This window comes from Anthonomus grandis, chromosome 16, assembly GCF_022605725.1.
Source record: "Anthonomus grandis grandis chromosome 16, icAntGran1.3, whole genome shotgun sequence".
In the NCBI taxonomy this organism is placed as follows: Eukaryota; Metazoa; Arthropoda; class Insecta; order Coleoptera; family Curculionidae; genus Anthonomus; species Anthonomus grandis.
The window spans coordinates 8,334,244-8,358,600 of NC_065561.1; the positions used below are offsets into that span (position 1 = coordinate 8,334,244).

The 24,357-nt window shown below is 32.5% G+C and overlaps 1 protein-coding gene across 4 annotated transcripts in view; it reads left to right on the forward strand.

Annotated features, from left to right (window-relative positions):
- The window catches only part of LOC126745491 (PDZ and LIM domain protein Zasp), a 61,998-nt gene that overhangs the window by 9,566 nt on the left and 28,075 nt on the right, over positions 1–24,357 (forward strand). For all 4 annotated transcript variants that reach the window (XM_050453357.1, XM_050453358.1, XM_050453359.1 and 1 more), the window contains exons 2-3: positions 5,527–5,678; positions 24,086–24,260. In XM_050453357.1, the coding sequence (XP_050309314.1) occupies positions 5,527–5,678; positions 24,086–24,260 (327 nt within the window). The remainder of the gene's footprint in view (positions 1–5,526; positions 5,679–24,085; positions 24,261–24,357) is intronic.

Consider the following 24,357-nt stretch of genomic DNA (forward strand, 5'->3'; position numbering starts at 1 on the left):
TATATTAAAAATATTTATTACCTGCTGCTTCTGCTGTAAACTGGACTTTTTGCACTTTGTTGTATGCTGGATGCTCGTTATCACATGTTTTATATATGTTCGTAATGACTTCCTTTTCAGCAATGGTCAAATGTTTTCGTACTCTTTTCTTGGGGGGTGATAATGGGGGTGTACGTGGCGCGTCAGCCATTATTTGTTAACAAACAAATTAACAAATTAACAAAAAAATAAACACAATCTCAACTTTTCAATATTGCGAAGTTTCAAATATTCGAATAGCAGAAAATTCAACCAAAACGATCTAAAGCCGCTCGACTAATAAAATTAAATAAAACCCCAAGTCATGAACCCTACTCCATTTGTTCGGTAACCCAAGTATACCGTGCACAGTTTTTATTTTTCTTCTTCTTCTCTAACTATGTCAACTACCTGGAAGAAATTATTGATTCTTTGAAAATTTCAATTGCCTGGAAAAAATTATTGAATTTTTTTTAATTCTTTTCAAACTCATTCTCCATTAAAAAATTTCTGTTTTTTTTAAGAATTCAGCCCTTAGGTTCTCCAGTTTCACTTTATCTTTGAATCCAATAATAATTGTACACACAACACTAATTCTCTTGGTTCGATTCAAATCAATCGATCAAATCGATTCTTTCCATAAACTTCCCAATAATAGTCATTTTTCCTCATATAGTATTTTCCAAATTTACTTGTTATTCATTTAAATAAGAATGGACCAATTAAATAAGTAATATAAAGGCAATTATATTACAATTATTTTCTTATTAACGCCAGTTGCTCTTGAGACAATGGCAGCTAAAAAGCACCTGCACCATAAAAATTATTCCTAAAATTTGTAGTTTTTGAAATATTTGTAAACTAATATAATTCTATAGAAAATAATATATCTCTATAAAATTTTTAAATTGTATTATTTGGCCATGACGCCACGGCATTAGAAAACAATCAAGTGATACAATAAAACTACTTATCATTTGCAAAATGTCAATAATTAATCAAGACGGGACGATTAAATTACACACTCGAAGATTATTTAAATGCATTCAAATATATCAAAATGTTTAGTAGGTGATATTAAATTTCTTAGGATTTAACGTACAATTAAAAATATATATACACCGCACAAAAATTATCGCATCACTAGTATTTTAAGATATTTTTAATATTTTTTGGGACAATCTATATATGTATCAACTTCTGATACATATATAGATTGCCAACAAAAGATATTTCTGGTTTCTTATCATGGACAAAAATGATCGGAATTTCTTACATATTTTTTTGAAGCAAAAATGCTCGCGTAGATTATTCCTGTATTGGCGAATGCATTGAGATCAAAAACGTTCTAAGCAAATAGTGTTATTCTAAAGTGAAAATTTAAATTTATTGTTAATAATGGATGTGCCTGAACGTTTAACAAGACATGGGACTAATGAAGAAGTCGCTAGAATCATTGCGCTCATAGAAGATGGCCGCAGTCAAAGATACATCACTCGGATAATATGAGTTCAACAAAGCACCATATCCAGAGTTGTTAATCGCTACCAAGAAACAGGACAACTATCCAGACGACCTGGACAAGGCCGCAGAAGGGTAACTTCGGCAGTAGATGATCGTTACTTAAGGTTAACGGCTTTAAGAATTAGGCATACCACCTCTAGAAGGCTGCAAACAGATCTGTTGCGGCTGCTCGTAATGTCCGAATAAGCCTACAGACAATTCGAAATAGGCTGAGAGAAGCAGGTTTACGAGCCAGAGTGCCAGCTAGAGGTCCACGACTTACCAGAGAACCATGGGCGGAGTTAGGGGGGGGCTTGGGGGGGCTTAGCCCCCTTTAAAATGAAATTAGCCCTCCCAAAAAAATTGTTGAAAACGTAAAAAAACAGAAAGTATAAGACTTAAAGAATATGTGGTTGAAGCTTCCACTTCCGCAGTACACGAAGAAACGTTCTTAAATTCACCTTTGATAAAAAATGACACAAAAGTTTTGGCTAATTTCAATTTATTATAGATTTCTCGACAATATAATAAATCATCTAAAAATAAGATTTTCTTCCGAAAGTCAGAAATTAGCTAAATCTGTCTTCAATTTTTTGCAGATGGATTTTGATGGTAGTTTGGAATTCATTAAATTGTATGGAGATACCTTTTTAATCGATAAGGAGCTATTAAAAGCTGAAATGACCGTTATTGGGAATTGCATAAATAAAAACCAGAGCCACAACATTACCATTTCTGATATTAAAGATGTATTAAGAAAAGAGACTTTTCCAAATGCATATACCCTTATGCAAATAGCATTAGTTTTGCCAATTTCTTCAGCGTCCTGCGAACGCTCTTTCTCCACAATGAGAAGAATTAAAAATTGGTTTAGGTCAACGATGGGTCAGGATCGATTTAGTTCTTTAGCACTAACCACTCTTAGTATTGAAAGTGGTCTAACAAAGTCATTGTCGCTAGATGAAATTTTAAAAGAGTTTTTAAAAAAAGGAAATCGAAAACTTTTATTAGAGTAGTTTATTGGATTTCATTTTATTTAAGGACATTTTAAATAAATTTTGCTTTTACTATTTTTGAAGAATTATTGCGTTTTATTAAAATGATATTAGTTTTGAAGGTGGCAGACAATGGAGAAGTAATATCTAATTGTCGGATTTGCATTGTCTTAATTAATTTAAACACGACGTTTTCTCCAACCGTTACCAAGTGTAAACTGCTAGTTTACACTTAATATAACATTTTAATATAATAATGGTTGGAGATACTTACCAACCGAAATGTCGTGTTTAACTTTGTCTAAATTAATTAAGTCCGACAATTAGATATTAAAATGATATTATTTTGAACTTTGAAATTTTTCTTGAAAGTTTAAAATTTTTTTAAAAACTAGCGACTTTTGACTTTTGCTGTGTATGCAATATACTCCAATACATATACAGAATGGTTCATACATTATGTATATTGCAATAAAATTCAGAAACGTGTTCCTTGGATGAAACCTAATATGAAAATAAAAGTAAAACAAATTCATGATATTATATATATAGTATAGCAAATTAGAATAGAAGCTGTTTAAGACTATTCTTTTTTTTTTAATAATTTTAACAGCTTATAAGTGAAAATGAAGGTGCTCACCAAAAAATTTGTTACCTCCGGCGGCGCCTGCAACGGACTTTCTTTGATGGCCACCTCCTCACCTCTTCGTGTAACTCTGCCCCTGGATGGGGGCTTTAGCCCCCCCATTTTTGAGGCTCTAACTTCGCCCATGCAGAGAACATCGAGTAGCAAGTTTGCAATTTGCTAGAGAACACGGAAATTGGAATATTCAAGATTGGTCCAATATTTTATTCACGGATGAATCAAGATTTTGTCTATATTCATCAGATAGGCGTGTACCAGTATATAGGCGACGTGGTGAAGATCAGGTTAATTTTTGTCAAACTGAAAGCTTTGGTGGTGGCTTTATCCTGGTTTGGGGAGGAATTTCTTTTGAGGGTCGCACGGAACAGGTACCAGTGAATGATGGAAGTCTAAATGCTGACAGGTACATAACCGATATCCTAGAACCCCATGTAGTGCCCTATATGCCATATATCGGTGATAATTCTATGCTATGCTAATGCTCGTGCACATACTGCTAGAGTTGTTCGGTAATAATTAGAAGAGGTCGAGACACCCACCCTAAATTGGCCTGCACGTAGCCCGGACCTTAATCTGATAGAACATGTCTGGGACCATCTAGGATGGCAAATTCAGCAACATCCAGCACCAATAAGAACACTAGATGATCTTCAAAATGTTCTTTTTGACTTCTGGGCAAACGTGCCGCAAGAATACCACCAGAACCTGTTTAGAAGCCTTCGAAGACGAATGAAAGCTGTAATTAGAGCCAGGGGCGGTAACACACGCTATTAGAAATTCATTGGCTCAAATAAAGTTAATTTTTTTTGTATACATGTTTTGTACAATTTTTTTGATTTTTGTATGTTTTGGTAAAACAAAATATTTGTCCTCTGTAGATTGAACTGATTTAAAATAAATGTTGCAAAAGTCGTATTATTTGGTGATCTAATTATCAATATCAATAAAATTTTAAAAAACAGGCAAAAAATTTAAAATATTTAAGAAATAATGAGTGATGCGATAATTTTTGTGGGGTGTGTATATTAGTGATAATGAAAGTGTCATCTATAGTTTGTCCTCAAATAATTTAGACGCGAAAAAAAATTCCCGTCAAAACGTTTTACGTTAATTTTAAGAAATTTGTCTGTTACATTCTTAAAAAAATAATTTAAAACCAAATTTTTGGACATAATATTATTTTGTCCAAGGAAGGCCTAGACCTTAATAAATGCGAATGTGGGAAGGTCCCAAAATAAAATTATTACTACTGCTTGTCTCAAAATATACGATTCTAGCTTTTTTATTTGCTACGGGACCTATATAATATAGTCTTTTGGTTGGATATATTTGTTGTATGATTCCTTCGTAAAAAGTTATAAATAATGTCATTCCTTATGATTTTTTTCCTGTCTCTTTCTTTGGTTTTCTGGTCCTCCCTGCCCTGAAGAAACCAAAAAGCAGAAACACTTGTCGGTAGGTACCCTCTTTACATCTTTTGATTTCAACGTGTCTTTTAAATTATTTAAAATTGCCATTGCTAAGTGAATTAAATAGACTGCAATAACTGGATTATAAAAGGTAATTGAATAGACAAATTTTATATTTTTGTTTTTCTTATGTATTGTAAGAATTATCAAAATACAGACAAATGATATAATGTCAGCAATGTTGATGGGCTCCATTACGACACTTCTTATATGCAGGATGGTTGGGAACCCTAAACTTGGAACAGATTCATTCGATCATGTCGTTCAGGTCGAGATCTATAAATTCATACCTTAACTTACAATTCCTCAGGCGTCACTTTAGCCCACAACTGTCCAATGCCTCCAGCTCTCATTGGCTACAACAATAGGCCATTTGCTACTATAAATGAAATTGTTTTCTTTGTCACTCTTGTTATCTTTTTTAAATATCAACTATATTTTTATTTTACTTAATAAAATTTTTGCAATTTACATATTATCAAACCTAGAATACCGCATTCAAAATTCCATTATTGTTGATCTGATACGAAATGTTTCCATAACTGTTATCGATTCATTCGGATTCAGCAAAGATCGAGCCTTTTCTTCATTCTTCTCTTTCATCTCTCGTTGTCTCGCTTAACGAATCGATGACAAGTTCCGTGACCTTTTTCGATTATTTTTAGTACTCAATACTTTCCTGAAAATCGAATGCACACCAGAATCAAATATTTCGAATAGTCTCTTCGCTATTTGGTCCGTAAAGTCAACGAAAATATAAACTGAACTTTATAATAAGCTACATTATGAGGGAACCATCGTAAACAGTACGATTACACGATACCTACTTAAATAAAAAATATGTCCTTATAATATGTATATCGTTTTTTATCAGGTCTGTTTTACTTTTCACTAGGTAAATGGCGGATCACCAGCAGAACGCGCAGGCCTTATTGCTGGCGACTCGGTAATCAGAATCAATAATACAGACGTATTTAACTTACTGCACAAGGAAGCTCAAGATGTCATTGTCAGAGCTGGAAATAACTTTGAAATGGTTATTCAAAGGTAGGTACAGAATATGGTATATAAAATCGTAAAAAAACAGCAATTTGTTTATTAGCCAAGCTACTTAATCACTTAAATTAAAAAAAGTATTTAATTGGGAAAATTGAGAATTATATATTTTTGAAAAACGTTTAATGAAGAAAAATATTAATAAAATGTGAGCATCCTATCTGTATCTGTAACTGCAGAGGTAGGTACTAACACCACTGCACTTAGGCCTCAGTATTCGTCCGGGTAGCTCCTTAGTATAGTACACAAATATAGAGAAATGTGTGTTGCCGAATGAACAGACAGAAATTCCGTTGACAGATCTATTGACTTTGTTGACAAGGACGGAGGCAATCATCTTGGGTGGCATTTGGCGGGAAATTTAAACCTGATCCATTGTGCGATACTTAAATTTAAAGTAGTTTACAGATGAGCGGTATTAAAATACAATTTTATTTTAATATAAAGTTAACAAAACGTTTATCAGTTTTAAAATACCCACATTTTATGAAAATTTTGCATATCTCAGATATCCCTTATCACTTTCTTCAAGAATTAACACATCAACTAAAATATTACTTGATTTTAATTTAGTTCTCAAGAAATTGCTTATTTAAGACATTTAGGTCATTGGATTTTAAAGATATTTAAACATAGATACTTGCCAATAATTATAAACTAGCACCATAGGTATGAAAGCAAATTTCAAATAAAAAACAAGACTAATTTGTCGTTTAAATAATTTATTTTAAACAAAATTTGAAACAAAATTTAACAAAGTTATAAATCTTTTGAATATGAAATTCTTGCAGGTATAAAGCATATTTTTTTTCAGAAAAAAATACCTGTTATTCTTTTAATTTTCACTTATAAGAAACATGTAATAAACACACCTAAATAAAAAATATGATTCTAAAAAGATTGAAGTAAAATTTTACCATTATGTAATAAAAAACTTGACACATACGATTGAAAGCAAATAAAAACAAAATATAAATTCTAAGAAAAAACTTAACTTAATCCCTGACATAATATAACAATGTATTTAAATAAAATGTGGTACCTTGATAGCAGATGGTTGTGCAGACTTTCATACCAATGTATTGTAAATCTTTATACAAGATAATATAAGTTTTTTTAAAAAACTTATATATTGATTTGCCTAATTGAGGGTCCTACCAAATCCTCAAAACAGGAGATCCTTTGCTTAGATTTTTCATAAAAAAGCCCAGAAATTAAAAAAGTATGATCAAACATGAGAGCACAGCAGCGGTGTAGGTCACTCATAGATTCCGCTGTAAATTAAGATGTTCAAGAATAAGCTTATTGTGTCCATATTCAAAAGGAATATTGAAAAGTAAGGATATAAGCCTGCAAGGTGAAGGCAATTGAAAAAAAATGTCTTAAATACTTTTACAGTCTGGGACTAAATTTAAAAATGGACAGGGAAAAAGCTCTATCCTCACTAGACCATCTACAACCAGAAGGAGAACTCATTAAGGTTTTTCTCGATGAACTGGAACCTACCATTATACAGCAATTTGAGAGATATTTAATGAATTAGAACTAAGATTTGCAACCATGATTTCAACCAAACCTACGGGTTTTCTAAGTTTATTTCAAGATTCTTGTTCTTGAAATGAACTTTGAGCTTCTTTATTAACTTAAGATGTTCTTTCTCAATTTGAGCAACATTAATGAATACATTGTGAGACACACTTTGGGACAGGGTTGCAAAAAGGACTTTTTTTGCATTATGATTTGTTTGCATTTATGCATTGCAATTATGCTCTATTATTGGAGGAAATTGAATAATTGGTAATATTTTTACTAGGACCTACATGATAGATCTTCCTCCAAGATTTTTGTAAGGATCGAATCGATGGAAATTTAAAAATTCTATGATTTCTGTCTAGGCAATAACTAAGATACGAACTATTGCATCAAGGTGAATACAAGGAAATTCAAATTCCCAACATTTTGATCGATGGAGGTCTGGTAATTAAAATTGAATTGTAAAAATTAAGAACTGTGATATGTCTAAAATAGGATTGAATCTGTAATTATACCTTGGAAAATGATAATAAATCCAAAATTAGATAACATTTAGGCATGTCATCATTGAAAAATTTACCTGCGCTGTGTATTTGCACAATGATTGGATGTTTGCAAGCTTGTAAAATAATTTATCAATCCATCACACTGGAAAATCATAAAAAAAACTACAAACCGCTATAAAATTAGTTAAAAACTTAAACTAAATTAGAAGAAAATCATCAAGCTTGGCTTGTTTTCCATACAAAGGAAACATAAAAAGACATAAAAGTTAAAATATCATTAACGTCATTATTGTCATATTTGATGTATGTCAAAAATATGTCAAAATTAGCCAATCAGAATCAGTCGACCATCTTGGGTGGCAGACTATTCCGCCTCGCCATATTCAACCTTCATACTTCATGCGCTTTTTAAAAAGCACGCGAGTGTATAATTTTATTAGTTTTTGACGTTCGCCATGGTCAGATCTATCAAGAGCTTTCCTTCTGATTGAAGAGCGCCGACCCTTTCGGCAAGAAAGCCGTCGGCTCGATTTTCCTTTCTGTGGTTGTGCTCCTTGATCCAGCTGACGACTCCTGTTTTTAAAAGAACCTTCCACGAGGGTGCGATGGCATTGTTGCACTAGTTTTGACCTGAGGCATGGTCTTAACAGCGCAAGGACTGCTTGTCTATAGTATATGTAGATTAACACTGTTTTATCCTACTGATTAGTTATTCTTCCACCAGTGTTATGCCAAATAATTTAGTTTAAAAGGCATTTGGCATAGTACCTTATGATTATATATCCTATATAGCCACTCCAAAACCCAGGAAGTGCATATTTATACTGGGATATTATTAAACTGGTATATTTAGATAAGATTTTTTTTCGTTCATGAACTGCTCAATTGTTAAATTTAAAAATACTTCAAAATGAATGGGTGTGAGGTGTTTTTTTAAAGATAAAATTAGCCAAATAATACGTTCAGTGTACCGTCATTACTAAGTTGGTTATATTTTTGGTTTACATTATGTAGAATCGGGACTGTAACGTGTCAGTGATAAGTACATAACATTACATAAAGATGACAGTCACTATTGAATATAGCAATTAGGTGGGACAGTTAAACGGTGAAAAAGTTTTATTTTAAGATTATAATTTGTTTGTTTTGAAACATAGTGTCATCAAATTTATAAGGCAAAAAGTAATTTTAATGAAAATGTTTCAAAAAAATACATTCATCAGGCGGCTATAATTTGGAGAGTTTCAGTGCAAATATCTAGCAAAATAGAAGAGTTGGAAAAACGCGGTGTGAAATAACTCTCATAAAGATTGTAGGAACTCAAACTACCATATTTTTGCCAGAAGGTGAGGCACCCCCTAAGTGCCATTTTCTCGCCCCCAACTGCCAAATTTCAAATGCACATATTAAATCGAATAAAGTACAAAAACGATATTTCATTAAAATGTATAATATTTTTTAATTTATTTAATGAGAGGTTCAATATTTTGTTGTAAGCAAAAGTATAACTTCAAATTCTGTTCTAACATTCTTAAATACTTGTCTTGAAATACATATACATGTATTCTCTAACAAAGTCTTACCGTTGATTTTCTACTGTAGCAAGTTGTATTTTAAAGACAACAGTTTACAAGTGGCTTCAAAGGAAAAAGTCAAAGGGTGTTACATCGGGAGATCTCGCCGGCCATTAGGGTCATTAAGAAATTGACAAACTGGGAGAAATAATAAGGCGGTGCTTATTACCAAATAAATATTGCCATTGGGGTTTTGGTTTATTGTCATTGAGGTTTATAATAAACAATGGCCCGACAATAGGTCAGTTAATATTCCTGCCCTCACATCTATTTTTTTGTTGATATTGTATATATCCTTTCCTAAAACAATGTGGGTTTTTATCATTCCGATATCTGCAGTTATGGTTGTTGACGAAATTATTTAATTTATAAAAAAAAAGTTCATTCATCGATGAAACAAATGTTTTTGAACAACTGAAAAGTATACCGTAATATTTGTGACATTGTATCACAAAATGGGATTCTCCTGTCAGCATCGTCTTATTTATTATTAATTAGCTTTTTATATGAAAATTATTCAGTTTCAGTACCAACCTGACGAATAGCTTCATTTCAGAATAATTCTTATTATTACTTTTTATCGCCGAACCTTGCCCTAGAAGCATTGTGGGATTCGTTTCAAAATTACCATTTTAAACAATACTTTGACCCAATCCACTATATCAAGCCCTCTTTTGTTAACCCTTTTCTATTTGTGATTTCTTTCCGAAGTTCATTTGGTTGAATACTTCAGCAGTTTTTACTGCTTAAAACCGCAGAAAATTAAATGAAGTATAGTTGAACAAAGTTTAAACTACACTCTAAATTAAACAATTAGGTATAAGGGATTGGATATTTTACTCTGTTAGGAATCGTTTTTTGATTTTTGTATATTGCAATAGTAGATGTGTTGTTATTTATAACTGAAAATGATCATAAAGGAGCTATAACATGCGGGTTTTCCCTTTTCAATAAATTAAGGTATTAAATTACGTAAAAACTTCACTTCTAATAGAAATAGTATTTTTGGAGGGGTGTATCGGCCCGTCACAGAAGCCAAGAAAGGCTAAGACATCCTCATAAATATCTTTTCTCTATTTTTCAAATATTGATGAATTGATATACGTTTTGTTTTTTATACAACTTCCAGAACATAGAACGATCAAACATTTCTTTTATAGTGAAAATATCAGCCAGGTAACAGCCTTGTTTTCTCAATTGTTAATAAAAAAGTGAGTCGGATCTATCCCGAGCGGAATCAAGTGTGGTAACTGAGCATTTTGATCAGAATAAACGAATTTATTTAAGTTCTTAAATATACAAGGTGCCTCTAAGTGTCTCCAAGATTTGTACAAAATCCTAGGAAATATTCCTGTGTTAAAATAAGGAAATTTAAAGCAACTTACCTTAATCGAAAGTTGCTTCGCTTCTTAATTTTAGGGTAGTCCTATGGTTGCAACCTTTGGTGTGACACTCAAATTACGAGACAAATTTACCACTAACCAAAATTTTTTATTTTTACTCTCGTGACACGTGTTTCGCTAACGTGTTTAGCATCTTCGGGAGAAGATTAAAACAGATGTATTTACGGTTAATAACTTTGGAAATCGCTCCATGTTTGATACTCTAAATAAGTTTGTCTAAAAGTGAGTTGTTTAAAAAAGGGTGTATGATTCTAATTCTAAAATGCTACGTTTACTATATGAATGTTTGTTTTTTAAATCTAGTAATTTTCTTAGGAAAAACTTCAGCCTTTTTGGCAAAATGAGATTTACTTTTAAAAGATAAATCAATAAACTTTGGAAAAACTGAAAGGAGTTTGCAAGATTTTAGAAACCAAACATCTGGATTAATTTATCTAATTTTAGTGCTGACCTTAAAACATAAATTCTGTTCCGCTGACCGTGAAGCCATCCTGATAGTCCTATGGCTGGTACCTATGGTGTGACACTCAAATTACGAGACAGTTTTACCACTAACCAAACTTCTTTATTTTTACTCTCCACACTTGTTTCACTAAAGATGTTAGCATCTTCAGGAGAAGATTAAAACTGCCAGACCAGTTTTAATCTTGTGTTTTCGTCTTTATGACACACCAGAATGGGTCAAGGACTAAAACACGAAATATCTTGGTAACGGTTAATTTTAGCGGGTTTTAACAAAAGTATCTTTTTTACTCAAAAGGGAAATTGTTTCCTTTACAAAAAAAATCACACCTGCAAAAAAGTTATGGCCATTTTACACCATCAATAGTGCAGTATGAAGCACCTTATATTGGCCATAGTGAAAAGATGTTTATTTTCGGGTTTCTCATACCAAAAAATCCCTAGGTAACAATTTTCAAACTGAGATATCGCAAAAAAATAAAATCGATTTTTTTTTAAAATTAATACCCTGTAACTAAGAAACGAAGCAACTTTGGACTAAGGTAAGTTGCTTTAAATGGGCTTATTTTGACCCCAGGAATATGTCCTAGAATTTTGTACCGACCTTTTAGAGACACCCTGTGTATAAATAGCATTTTCTGTTCAAAAATCCACTGCCTTTAGGAAGCATTTTCGAACCTTACCCTTATAAATTATATAAAAACTCTAGTATGCAGAACTGCTTCTGCCAGTATTCAAGAACTAGGATAGAATATCGCTGGAATGCAAAGGTATTACTAGACAATGTTCACAAGAAGCCTTTTCAGACTTTGAAATAGTCTTTATTATTATCTCGTCAATAAGGCACATCTTATTCGAGCTCGATAAACTCTTTATTATTAACACACATTTTTGTAAATTTTTTTCCCTGTAGCGAAGTTATTGTGATACATAATTTACCCTGACGCAACTTAATATTCAATTATTGTTATACTTATAAATTACGAGACAGTTTTACCACTAACCAAAACTCTTTATTTTTACTCTCGACACGTGTTTCGATAACGATATTAGCATCTTCGTGAGAAGATTAAAAGTGACTGACTTCAGTTTTAATCTTAAAACATGAATAGTTCATAAACGGTAATATTACTTATATTTGTACTCTATTAATAATAAATATTTATCATGTAAATATTTTTTGACGACGTCACTGATAGTGATTCTTTGTATCGGTGGCATCAACAATAGGATCGAGCGGCGTTGCCATGCCATTACCTCTTTCTTTAAAATGCATTATCTACATTCATTTAACGCTAAATATCGACTTCATTAAAGAGTATCTTATTAAAATTTATTTAAAAAAAATGTATTTTATATTTTTTGAGGAGGAACATTAGTATTGTTTTATGTCTGTCAAATTAAGTGACAAATTTATATGATATTATAAAGTGTTTTTTTTTGCAATTTGTACATAAACATTTGACATCGTTGCATCAGAGATGTAGCAAACAAATAAACTGCTACTTCTAGCCTTTCCATGTTTTAAGATACACACAATCAAAAGTTTTGGACAGATCACAGAATAACGTCGCACATGTCTCACCATAGTTCAACCCAAAATGAACCTCCTCAAGAAAACTGTAAATGGCATCATGGGTTGGGTTGGGTTGGGTTGGTTATTAAGTTCAAAGACCGAAGGTAATGCCAGATTCTTCTTTTTTCAAGTTTTTCAGAGTACAGAAGTTGGGCAGTAGTTAGGAAGATCTTACGAGTCCCCACCCTTGGATACTGAGATTACCAAAGATGAGGCAAACAGGAAACGCACCCCTTGACCAACACTCACTGACACAAGCAGATCTAGAATGCCCTTTTCTCCTCATTGACTGTCGTATTCGTGCAAATTTTCCTGATGTATTTCTTATTTTGTGATTCTCAGGCTATTCCATTTCCATTCATGTCATCAACACTTTCAAAGGAAGTGGATTTAAACCCAGCGATCGAGCTGGACAATGTTCCATCGCTATCCTGTTTACGATTTGAATATATTACCACTGGTACACCATGATGCATGAACAATAGTTTTTCTCATCAGTTAGTTTTTTTTATTTTGCTCCAAAAATTCAAATTGAATGGTATATTTTTGACATCATATTTAAAAAGTAGATAAAATTTGCAAAAATACTGTAAAAACCGCACCATGATATATTTGCTCGTTTTAAATTTATAGAAAATTAAATTCTTTTACGCACCGAGTCCAAACTTATGTACCGCCATCTAGCGCTCGGCCTCTAGTTAACGTATAGTAGGCGGCAAAAACAAAAGAAACTTTTAAAAAGGATTGTATAGAAACGTCAAAAATTTATTAGACGGCCAGTTTAAATCTGTTTTCAATTTTCTTTGCTCGATTTTTTGTAAAATGCCTTTGAGAAATAATGAAGCTGTGGATTTGATTGCGGTTTTCTTTGAGTGCTTTTAAAATGCAGCAATAGCTGAAAGACAGGATGCCCTTCGGTATCCAGATCGCCGCCATTATGGCAGAAGAACTTTTCCACGGTTGGTACAGCGACTACGCGATACTGGGAGTTTTAGTCGGCCCAAATTTAGAAGGCGTCGCGCTACTAAAAAAACTGAAGAAAACATTATTAATGTGTTGGCCTACGTAGAGTTTAATAGGCATATTGGAACTCGTGCGTTATCTTTAGATTTGGGAATAGCTCGAACTACTGTTCAAAATATACTTAAAGACCACAGGTAATACATCTTTTTATTATAATTTTCTTCTCGAATATAGGCGTTTCTTTTTATTTTAAGGCTACACCCTTTCCATATAATCTTACATCAAGCTCTAAACGAACATGATTTTGAGCGCCGAATTGATTTTTGCCAATGGATACTAGCAATGATTCGCGAAAACAGGGATTTTTTGTCACAGATTCTGTGGACCGGTGAAGCCACTTTTTGTAGCGATAGGAATGTCAACAGGCATAATATGCATTATTGATCGGTTGAAAATCCTCGCTGGATGCGAGAAGTCCAGCACAAAGCTGGAGTATAAACGTGTGGTGTGGCATTATCGGGATGAAAATTATTGGTCCTTATTTTTTTGATGGCACATTAACCGGTAATGTTTTTTTTGCATTTTTTAACAAATTCCTTGCCTATTTTATTGGAAGTAAGACGGATCATGTATTTCCAATTGGACGGGAGCCCAGCACATTTTTCCCGTTTGGTGCGGCATCATATAAATAATTACTTTCAAGGGCGCTGGATCGGAAGGGGGAGTCTATATCCGTCCGATTTAACATGCCTAGACTTTTACTACTGAAAGATATGGTGTACCAAACTCCACCTACAACAAGACAGGATATGGAAAACTGAAGCCGTGGTGCAATAAATGAAATATCAGCTGCTGAAATCGAAACACCAGTTTTTATCTACGCAAAGAAGATTGGAAGCTTGTTTGGAATGTGATGAAAGGCAGTTTGAACACCTATCGAGGCATTAAATACCAAATATGATTGGGTTTAAAATCGGTCCTTTTCAGGACCATAATTTAAATATAAAAAGAAATTCGTTAATAAAATTATTCGCCTTAAGAAAGTCACATAAACTTCCAGTTATTCTGTGATACATAGGTATTATTAATTTATTATTTATCAATCAAATATTACTATAATAATTTATTAATTATGACAACATCATGGTATTCTAGTTGTGGTAATACTAATTAGAGATTTTTAGGCGGGACACACAAGTTTAGGCTCGGTGCGTAAAAAACTTTAATTCGCTATAACTTTAAAACGAGCAAAGATATCATCGTGCGGTTTTTACAGTACTTTTGCAAATTTTATTTACTTTTTAAATAGAATGTCAAAAATATACCATTCAATTTGAATTTTTAGAGCAAAATGAAAAAAACTGGAATTATAACAAATTGCGCCCTCTGGCGGTTTTATTAAGAACTATAGGGTAGCAATGAGATCAGACTTTTAAAGCAGCTACATTTATCTTGCAAACAAATTTTGAATTGCTCAAGTCGAATAAGTGGTTTAGAATTTACACCGATTTTAATGATTCCACTTTCAATAGCTTCCCCCACCCCTACTATCGTTCGTATGTCAATAATTCATAAACCAAAATTACAGCAAATTATCTAGGCTTACTAAAAATAATATCAAAAGTATAAGTTAATATTTAAGTTTTCGGAGAAAAGGACGTTTCTTTTATTTAATTTTTAGTTGCGCCCTCTTGCGGTGAAATACGGAACTTAAAAATAATTTCCAAAATTTTCCCATGGCCACTTTTATAATAATAAAAAAAATTCTATTATTGCCAGATGTACAGGTCCTGAGATACAGCCGCTTACCTCGCTTACTTGGCCACCCGGTACAATTCCTAATTGTTTATCAAAAAATGAGCAATAAATATCTCCTTAAACTCACCCACCTTCATTTGCAGATCTCAACCAGTTTAAGAGCAATAAATAAGTCATTATTTTTTATAAAAAAAATTATCTTAATATATGCGGATATACGTTTATATAACAAACTATCATTATTTTTTCACCCTCTGAAGTTTTTCGCACTTATTTATTGTATATTTACAGCATATTTACTGTATATTTACAGCAACTCCCTCACTCCCTGCACACGTAAACGTGATTTAAAATCTCAATTTGCGATTGAAAATTGTGTTTTCTAACTTTTTTTGTTTATTTGCAGAATATTTTTGTTTAAGGAAAATTTGTAAAATCCAGCGACGCTGTATATGTTTAGATTGGTCATCGATGTTTATTTGGTATGGGCTATATATGGGTTATATATGCTAAATTAAAAATTTTCTTTATTCACCAACTACTTGCTTTCGACACCAGGTATATGGTTTTCTATTAAACTTACTGCTATACGAACAAATTCACTGTTCTAATATTTCTTGAGTCAAAATAATTACCCAGTTAACTTAAGTTTTGTTGGTATTAAAGTTTCTTTCTGAATACCTAGTTTCTTCCTTCTTACTAAATTTGTATTTGTGAGAATACATGTAGTTAATATTACAGTACGTTATGTTACATGTTATTCGTATAATGTTGATATTGGGTGAAAGCAAAGTTTGTGTATTATAGGAAAAAGTGACGAGGCAGAATCAAGTTTAGTTGAGTCTGGTTATTTTGATCAAAGAATATGGACTACGCTTTTATAAAAATGCTTCAAGAAACTTTTGTAGACTTTAAAAACGTTATCTAATTCATGTTTCTTAGGAGCAAAATGTTCAGAAAAAAGTTAAAAATTTAAAACATTACTAAATTATATGCTTGATAACAATGACAACTCTGTTTTCAAATTATTAAACAATACTAGTGTATATCTTCTAATTGGCTATTAAGTTATTGTTTTAGCGGTTCTATAATGAATATACTCTCACAGGTTAAAACTCTTATAGGTGACACCAAATTACATGATTACATGCCTTTGCTGGAGAAATTTAATATAGGTAATAATTTTTCTATTGCAACAAATACATCTATTCTATATTATTTAGTTTTATATAATATAATAATATAATATAGAATAGATATATTTGTTGCCATAGAAAAATTATTACCTATATTATATATATATATATATATATATATATATATATATATATATATATATATATTATATATATACAGGGTGTTTATTTCAAAACTTCCCAACACGGATTTATCGAAAACCACTGTTTAAAAAAAAACGCCAAAATGTCAAAAGGTTTGTCAAGGGGGACAAATTTCTAACCTAAAATTACTTCACCCCCTTTCACCCTCTGCCCCTCAGGGTCATCCCCTTAAAAATTTTAAATGGCAAGGGGTATCGAGTAATAGCTTGTTTAAACGGTCTTTCGAAGTCTTTTATTTTGACGTTTCATTTTTTTAAATCGGTAGATTCGTTTTCGAGAAAATTAGAAAAATCTTTCTTTATCTTAATTTGTGCAGATAAAAAACAAAAACATGAAAATATCAGTTTTTATATCAATAAGTGTTCAAAATGTTGTCTGTTAGGGTTTGCCAAATCTACAATTCGTTTATAATTTAAAACGGAAACTACCAACATAAATAGCAATTCCGAAGATTAGACATGGAAAAAACTAAATAACAACCTAATTTTTTTCCGCATTCTTTTCATCAACACAGATATCCTGTGTTGGGCGAACTGTATTTATGTTATTGTTTGTAATTGTACTTGTACTTATTTATTTATGTTATACCTGCTTAGTTATTTATATTTGCTAAGGAAAATAAAGAATTTATTTTGCCGTCTGTTATATTTGTGACAGTCTTGAAAAAGTGAAAATTTATTTGTGGAATTGAAGATTTTACTTCCAAAATGGTTTACACACTAGCCGAAAGAGTGGAAATTATTCTAATTTATGGTGCCCAAAATCAATGTGCTCGGCAAACTGCCGTCACGTTTAATGCCGGACATCCGGAGAAGATAACTTCGCATAGGTATGTTTTGGACCTTGTTACTAAGTTTACTGAAACTGGATCTGTTGCAAATAAAAAACGTGATCATCGGCGAATTTTGGATGAAGCCGCTCAAGTTGAAGTTTTGGGTCATTTTGGAATAAATCCTAATACTTCATTACGCCAAATTGTTGCTGCGACTGGTATTTCATGATGCTCTGTTCACACAGTTACCAAACTTCATAAATTTCATCCATTCAAAATGAAAATATTGCAAGAGTTAACCGAAGACGATTTCGATAGGCGAGTTGAGTTTTGTGAAAAAATTACTGAAGCGATTAATAATAATACTATTCATGTAAAGAATATCTGCTTCAACGATGAATGCACATTTTATCTAAATAAATTTGTTAATAAGCATAACTGTAGATATTGGAGCAATAAAAATCCTTCTGCATTTGTAGACGGGTACCCCAGTACCCTCAAAAAATTAATGTATGGGCAGGCATTTTAGGAAATAAAGTGACTGGGCCATTATACAGGGTGTGCCAACAAGGTGTACGCCTAAGATAGCGCCTTAACTATACGAGGTAGAGTAAAAAGTTCTACAGCAAAGTTGTAGGGTTGACAAAAACCTACGAACTAAAAATATTTTTATGTATACCGGGTGTCACAAAAAAGTTACTATAAAATATGATTTTTTTTAAAATGGTACGCCCTGTATATTATAGTACTAAAATGTGAGGCAAAAAGAGTACTTTACTTTGGTATAACTTTTTTTGAAATTTCCGTGCGGCGTTGCAACGTAATTAATTTTTTTATGTTATTTTTTGTCTTTTAGAGGGTTCGTTTAAAAAATCATAATTAACTTAAAATTTATTTTGCGCCTATGTAACTTGTACCACAGTTAGTCTAGGGTACCTCCTCTAGGCCGACTATGATAATTTGTAATTTTTTAATACAGGGTGTTTTTAAAGAACTTTCAAACTTGCTGAAATTAAATACGCAATATCTCAAATTTTTCAAATGGAACACCCTGTATATTTTTATGTAATTAAGTTTGTCCCTCAAATACCTTCATTTTTTATTTAATATATCCTATAGCTAAACCAAGTACTTTTTGAGATATTTTAACTTTTCTGTAAAATACTATATATGCATAAAACGGGTATTCTTTAAGTTTTGATCAAGATTGCTTCGAAAAAATTATTGAAGAATTAGAATTATTACTTTTCCTACAATTATTATTATTATTATTGCATACTTAAAAAATTAACCAACACAATTATTCACCTAAACTGCTAAAAAAATCAGCAAAATTAAATTACATACTAGGTAGGTACTTGCGTATTTTTGCATAAATGTACATCGTTACACTAACTTCAAATTTTAAAGATCAATTACAATTATTATAAATTGTGTTCAATATGACCTCCTAAATTTTGTACGCAAGCGTTTACCCTTTTTGAGAATGAGTCATTAACCTTTACCAACATAATTGGCGTGACTGGTTGAAAAATCTCCCAAATTTTATTTTTCATATTTTCACTTGTGGTAGGAGTTGTTTGAGACTTTTTTCTTCACATATCCCCACAAGAAAAAATCCAGTTTGGTCAAATCTGGGGACCTTGCGGGCCAGGAGACCGGCCCACCTCTCCCTATCCACCGGCCATCAAAATGCTCATTTAAAAAATTTCTAACAGCATGGCTATAATGAGCTGGAGCGCCATCATGCTGAAACCAAATCCTATCTCGAACATGGTCAAGCAACGTTTGTAGAAGGACATTAAAATCGTTTTGTAAAAAGTTTAAATACATTTCACATTTTCATTTTCAGATGTCCATTAAAAAAGTGCGGTCCAATAACGTAATGTCCTATTATTCCTGCCCAAACATTAAGCGACCATCTATGTTGATGATGAATTTCTCGGGTGAGGAATGGATTGCTGGTGTCGTAATAATGAAAATTATGTTTATCAACACTGCCATTATTATGGAATGTAGCTTCATCCGAAAAAAGCACAAAATTTAAAAATTCAGGCTGGCGAATCTTATTTTGCGCCCACTGACAGAAAGCCATTCTTGTTTCATAATCCTGCGGAAGTAATTCCTGCAACAATTGAATATGGTAAGGATGGAATTTTTCGCTTCGAAGCACTAAAGGGTAATTCTTTAGCAAGCTGCCTAACGCTTTTATGAGGATCTTCAACGACACTTAAAGCTACTGTCATACTGTTTTCCTCATTTGTAACTGGCTTCACCCGTTCATGTTTTTCATAAATTACACTTCTTGTTCTCTCAAATCTTTCTTTTAGTTTTTAAAACACTTGTGCTTGGGGATGTCTCCTTTCAGGATAAAGTTGCGCATAAATTCTAGATGCCAAAAGGCTATTTCTTTCAGCAGCTCCAAGGGCATATACCTTTCATCCTTTCGACTCAACTACCTTTCATCAACTCGAGTTTCCTCACGAGGAAAATTCATATTGATTACAAAATGAACAATAAAAATTAAAAATCGGTTAACTAATTCACTGATAATTTCTAAAATGGTTTTTGAAGAAAAAACATTGATCTTGTCTACTGCTGTCATAAAACTAATAATCTGACAATTATTATTTGACATTTAAACCAATGTTTTTGAAACTTAAACTTAAAGAATACCCATTTTACAGAAAAATTTAAATTTCTCAAAAAGTACTTGGTTTAGCTATAGGACATATTAAATAAAAAATGAAGGTATTTGAGGGACAAACTTAATTAGATAAAAATATACAGGGTGTTCCATTTGAAAAATTTGAGATATTGCGTATTTAATTTCAGCAAGTTTGAAAGTTATTTAAAAAGACCCTGTATTAAAAAATTACAAATTATCATAGTCGGCCTAGAGGAGGTACCCTAGACTAACTGTGGTACAAGTTTCATAGGCGCAAAATAAATTTTTAGTTAATTATGATTTTTTAAACGAACCCTCTAAAAGGCAAAAAATAACATAAAAAAATTAATTACGTTGCAACGCCGCACGGAAATTTCAAAAAAAGTTATACCAAAGTAAAGTACTCTTTTTGCCTCACATTTTAGTACTATAATATACAGGGCGTACCATTAAAAAAAATCATATTTTATAGTAACTTTTTTGTGACACACCCAGTATACATAAAAATATTTTTAGTTCGTAGGTTTTTGTCAACCCTACAACTTTGCTGTAGAACTTTTTGCTCTACCTCGTATAGTTAAGGCGCTATCTTAGCCGTACACCTTGTTGGCACACCCTGTATATTAACGGAAAATTAAAATGGAGACATTTATTTGGATATGTTGGAAAATACCATCAATCCGCTTATCACTGAATCCATTAAAAACCAAATCGATGATGATGGAAACCCTATACTTGATGAGGCTGAAATTGTATATTTCCAGCAAGACGGCGCTCCTCCTCACTATGTTCTTCCCGTTCGGCAATGGCTAGACGACGAGTTTCCAGATAAATGGATAGGGCGAAGGGGGCCTATAGAATGGCCTGCTAGATCTCCTGATATAACGCCGTTAGACTTTTTTCTATGGGGTCATTTGAAATCAATTGTGTTTACTCCCCAACCTGAAAGTTTGGATGAACTTGGTCAATCGACAATGCATCATCGACAGCTGCCATGATATCCCACAACAAGTTTTTGAAAATGTCCGTCAGGAATTGGAACATAAGGGGATGACCCTGCGGGGCAGAGGGTGAAGTAATTTTAGGTTAGAAAGTTGTCCCCTTTGACAAACCTTTTGACGTATTTCGGCGTTTTTTTTAACAGTGGTTTTCGATAAATCCGTGTTGGGAAGTTTTCAAATGAACACCCTGTATATATCCCGATCACAAGCTGAGATCCATTTTTGTTATACGAACGATTAACAACCCGAGATCCGATTTTAAAGATGAGATTCGCTTTCGGATCTCCTCTTGAGAATCCTTGTAACACGTGTATATAGGTCTTATTTGAATGCTAACGGTCTAAAACGACTTTTTCAAAAAATTGTCCGGATCTCGTTCGGCACGATTATGTATATTATCTACTAACATGTGTTCCGTCCTTAATCTCTAGGTGGCGCTCCCGCCATTCCTCTATATGCTGCATTTTGGTTAAGACGAGATCCGTAAATCGCGGCAACGTTGATGAATTATTTTGTTACTGCAGGAGCGGTTTTTTATGGGACTTTAGAAAATGGTCTTTGTCTTCTATTTGATGATTCACAATATATCAGGATATAAATTATTATTTTTAGCTGCCAGCTTTTTCTAAAGTATATTACGATTAAGACGAGATCCATCAGACCAGCATGAATCATGCCTTTTAGCGAGTGATAAAAGTATAATTTGCTGTAATAGTTATGTGTTTTCTATTTATTACAAATTGAAAGTCTTCTGAAGTAATAAAATTTACAGTGTTGTGTCAACTATAATTACTCGCAAAAAAAATGTTTTTTTCATATGTTCAACTTTACCGCCTTTTTTGATTGATTTCATGCAAGGAAAACGTCCCTGAATTTTGTCGCAGAAGTAAAAGAACATTGTAATTTGTATTTAAAATAAGCTTTTATTTTGCTTTAATTAATAAAATATTACATTATAGCTATGTTTAATACATAGTTATTAAAATCATTAAAATAATTTAATAAATAAATAAAATTATATATTTACCAATAATATTTTGAACTAAAACATTTTATATGACATGCTGTCAAATATAATAGAAAGTAAAATACTATTTAGTTTTGCTTTCCTTTCAAAACGAACCACCCTTAATAATTTAAAAAAAAAAACGGCAATCTAGATTTACAGAGGACGTTTAATTGTGTATTAGATAGAGACCCCCATCGTGTCACACATTGTAATTAGCATTAAAATGGCTATTCAACAGTGCCAAGAAAATTAAATCGGGTGAAGTACTAGCGAATAGTGAGCTAAAAAGTCTGATAATGAATATTTTATCGACGTCATACTTTGGTCTGTCAAATGACTGTCCTAAAGTGGTGTATAAAAATTGGAAGTTTATAGACTTATAAACAGTAAGGGTGTAAAGAGGTGTTTAAAAAATAAATAATTTAATCAGTTCACAGAATTTATTTTTTTAAGTGCTCAAAATATGCTCCGTTATTCGCGAGATAATAATAAAGTCTGTTTGGAAATTCCTCAGGAATATTGGCAGGTGTTTGTCCGCTAATAACTGTACTCCCGAGTAATTCGATCCTTTAAATCATTTATATTTTTTGGTGGGGTTTTATAAACTTTGCTTTTTAAATACCCCCAAGGGGAAAAATCTAGTGGTGTTAAGTCTGGCGACCGTGCAGGCCATTCAATTGCACCACGCCTACCAATCGAATAGTGAGCTAAAAAGTCTGATAATGAATATTTTATCAACGTCATACTTTGGTCTGTCAAATGGCTATCCTAAAGTGGTGTATAAAAAATGGTTATAAAAAAAGTTTAGAGATTTACAAACAGTAAGGGTGTAAAAAGGTGTTTAAAAAGTAAATATTTTAATCAGTTCACAGAATTTATTTTATTAGGTGCTCAAAAAACTGCTCTGTTATTCGCGAGACAATAATAAAGTCTATTTGGAAATTCCTCAGGAATATTGGCAAGTGTTTGTCCGCTAATAAATCTGTACTCCCGAGTAATTCGATCCTTTAAATCATTAATATTTTTGGGTGGGGTTTTATAAACTTTGCTTTTTAAATACCTCCAAAGGAAAAAATCTAGTGGTGTTAAGTCTGGCGATCGTGTAGGCCATTCAATTGCACCACGCCTGCCAATCCACATCCCTGGTAACTATTTATTAAACTACTCTCCAACTGTCAAAACGTAGTGTGGGGAAGCTTCTTCTTGTTGGAAATACAAATTATTTTCGTTTAGTATCGCAACACTATTTGGTCTTTTCATCTACTTGGTCTTCTAAAGATTGGACGATTGAAGAATATATTTGAAGGATATATTTTCGACTAATTGGACTTAATGAACTATTTCTTATGATACATTTTTACTGGTAACTCGTTTCAACAAGTATCAATTTTTTTGGCAAAGTAAGATGGAAAATTGTTTGCCATTTAAAATAATGTATGACACTATGAGGCAAGCATTTGATAAAATGTCTTTTCATTTGCTTATAGAATAATTAAGTATTTCTGCCAATATTATCTTCCCATTTTGCCATTACAGCATCAATTTCTTGAACAGTTTTTCCACGGTCTTCTTTGCTAATTCCTCGGCCCATAAGCATTAAAAGTAATTTAGCAATTTTTGAAGTTTGGAATATTTCTTGAAGCAATCTAAAATTTTGTCTATTAATTACTACACTAACACATCACAGAGTATATTTTCTATTTAATTTGAAAGGCAGAAAAACACCACACGACAATCGTTGGCAAAAGGAGTTCACCGTCGTTTGCCCTTCACCTTTCACATCATTGGTCCACTGCCCAATTAAAAATGTTATTTTTGGTTTTAAATATTTAGAGGTGGATCGACGTGGAAGCCAGCAGTTGTGCCAGTAGGCGCGGTGAATAAGCCATCTCCTGTACCAGTCCAAAACTTCAGTCCAGTAACCAAAACCTCTTTGGCCGCTCTCCCCGGTGAGAATATTGGAGCTATCGGAACCGGACACAACGTTTCTGCTAAACCATTTGGACAGGTATGTCGTGTTTTCTATAGTGTAAAATATTTAGGTCGGATATCTTTTAATAGAATACGCGGTTTCATTTGAAGGTCAAAGGTCATTGATATAAATA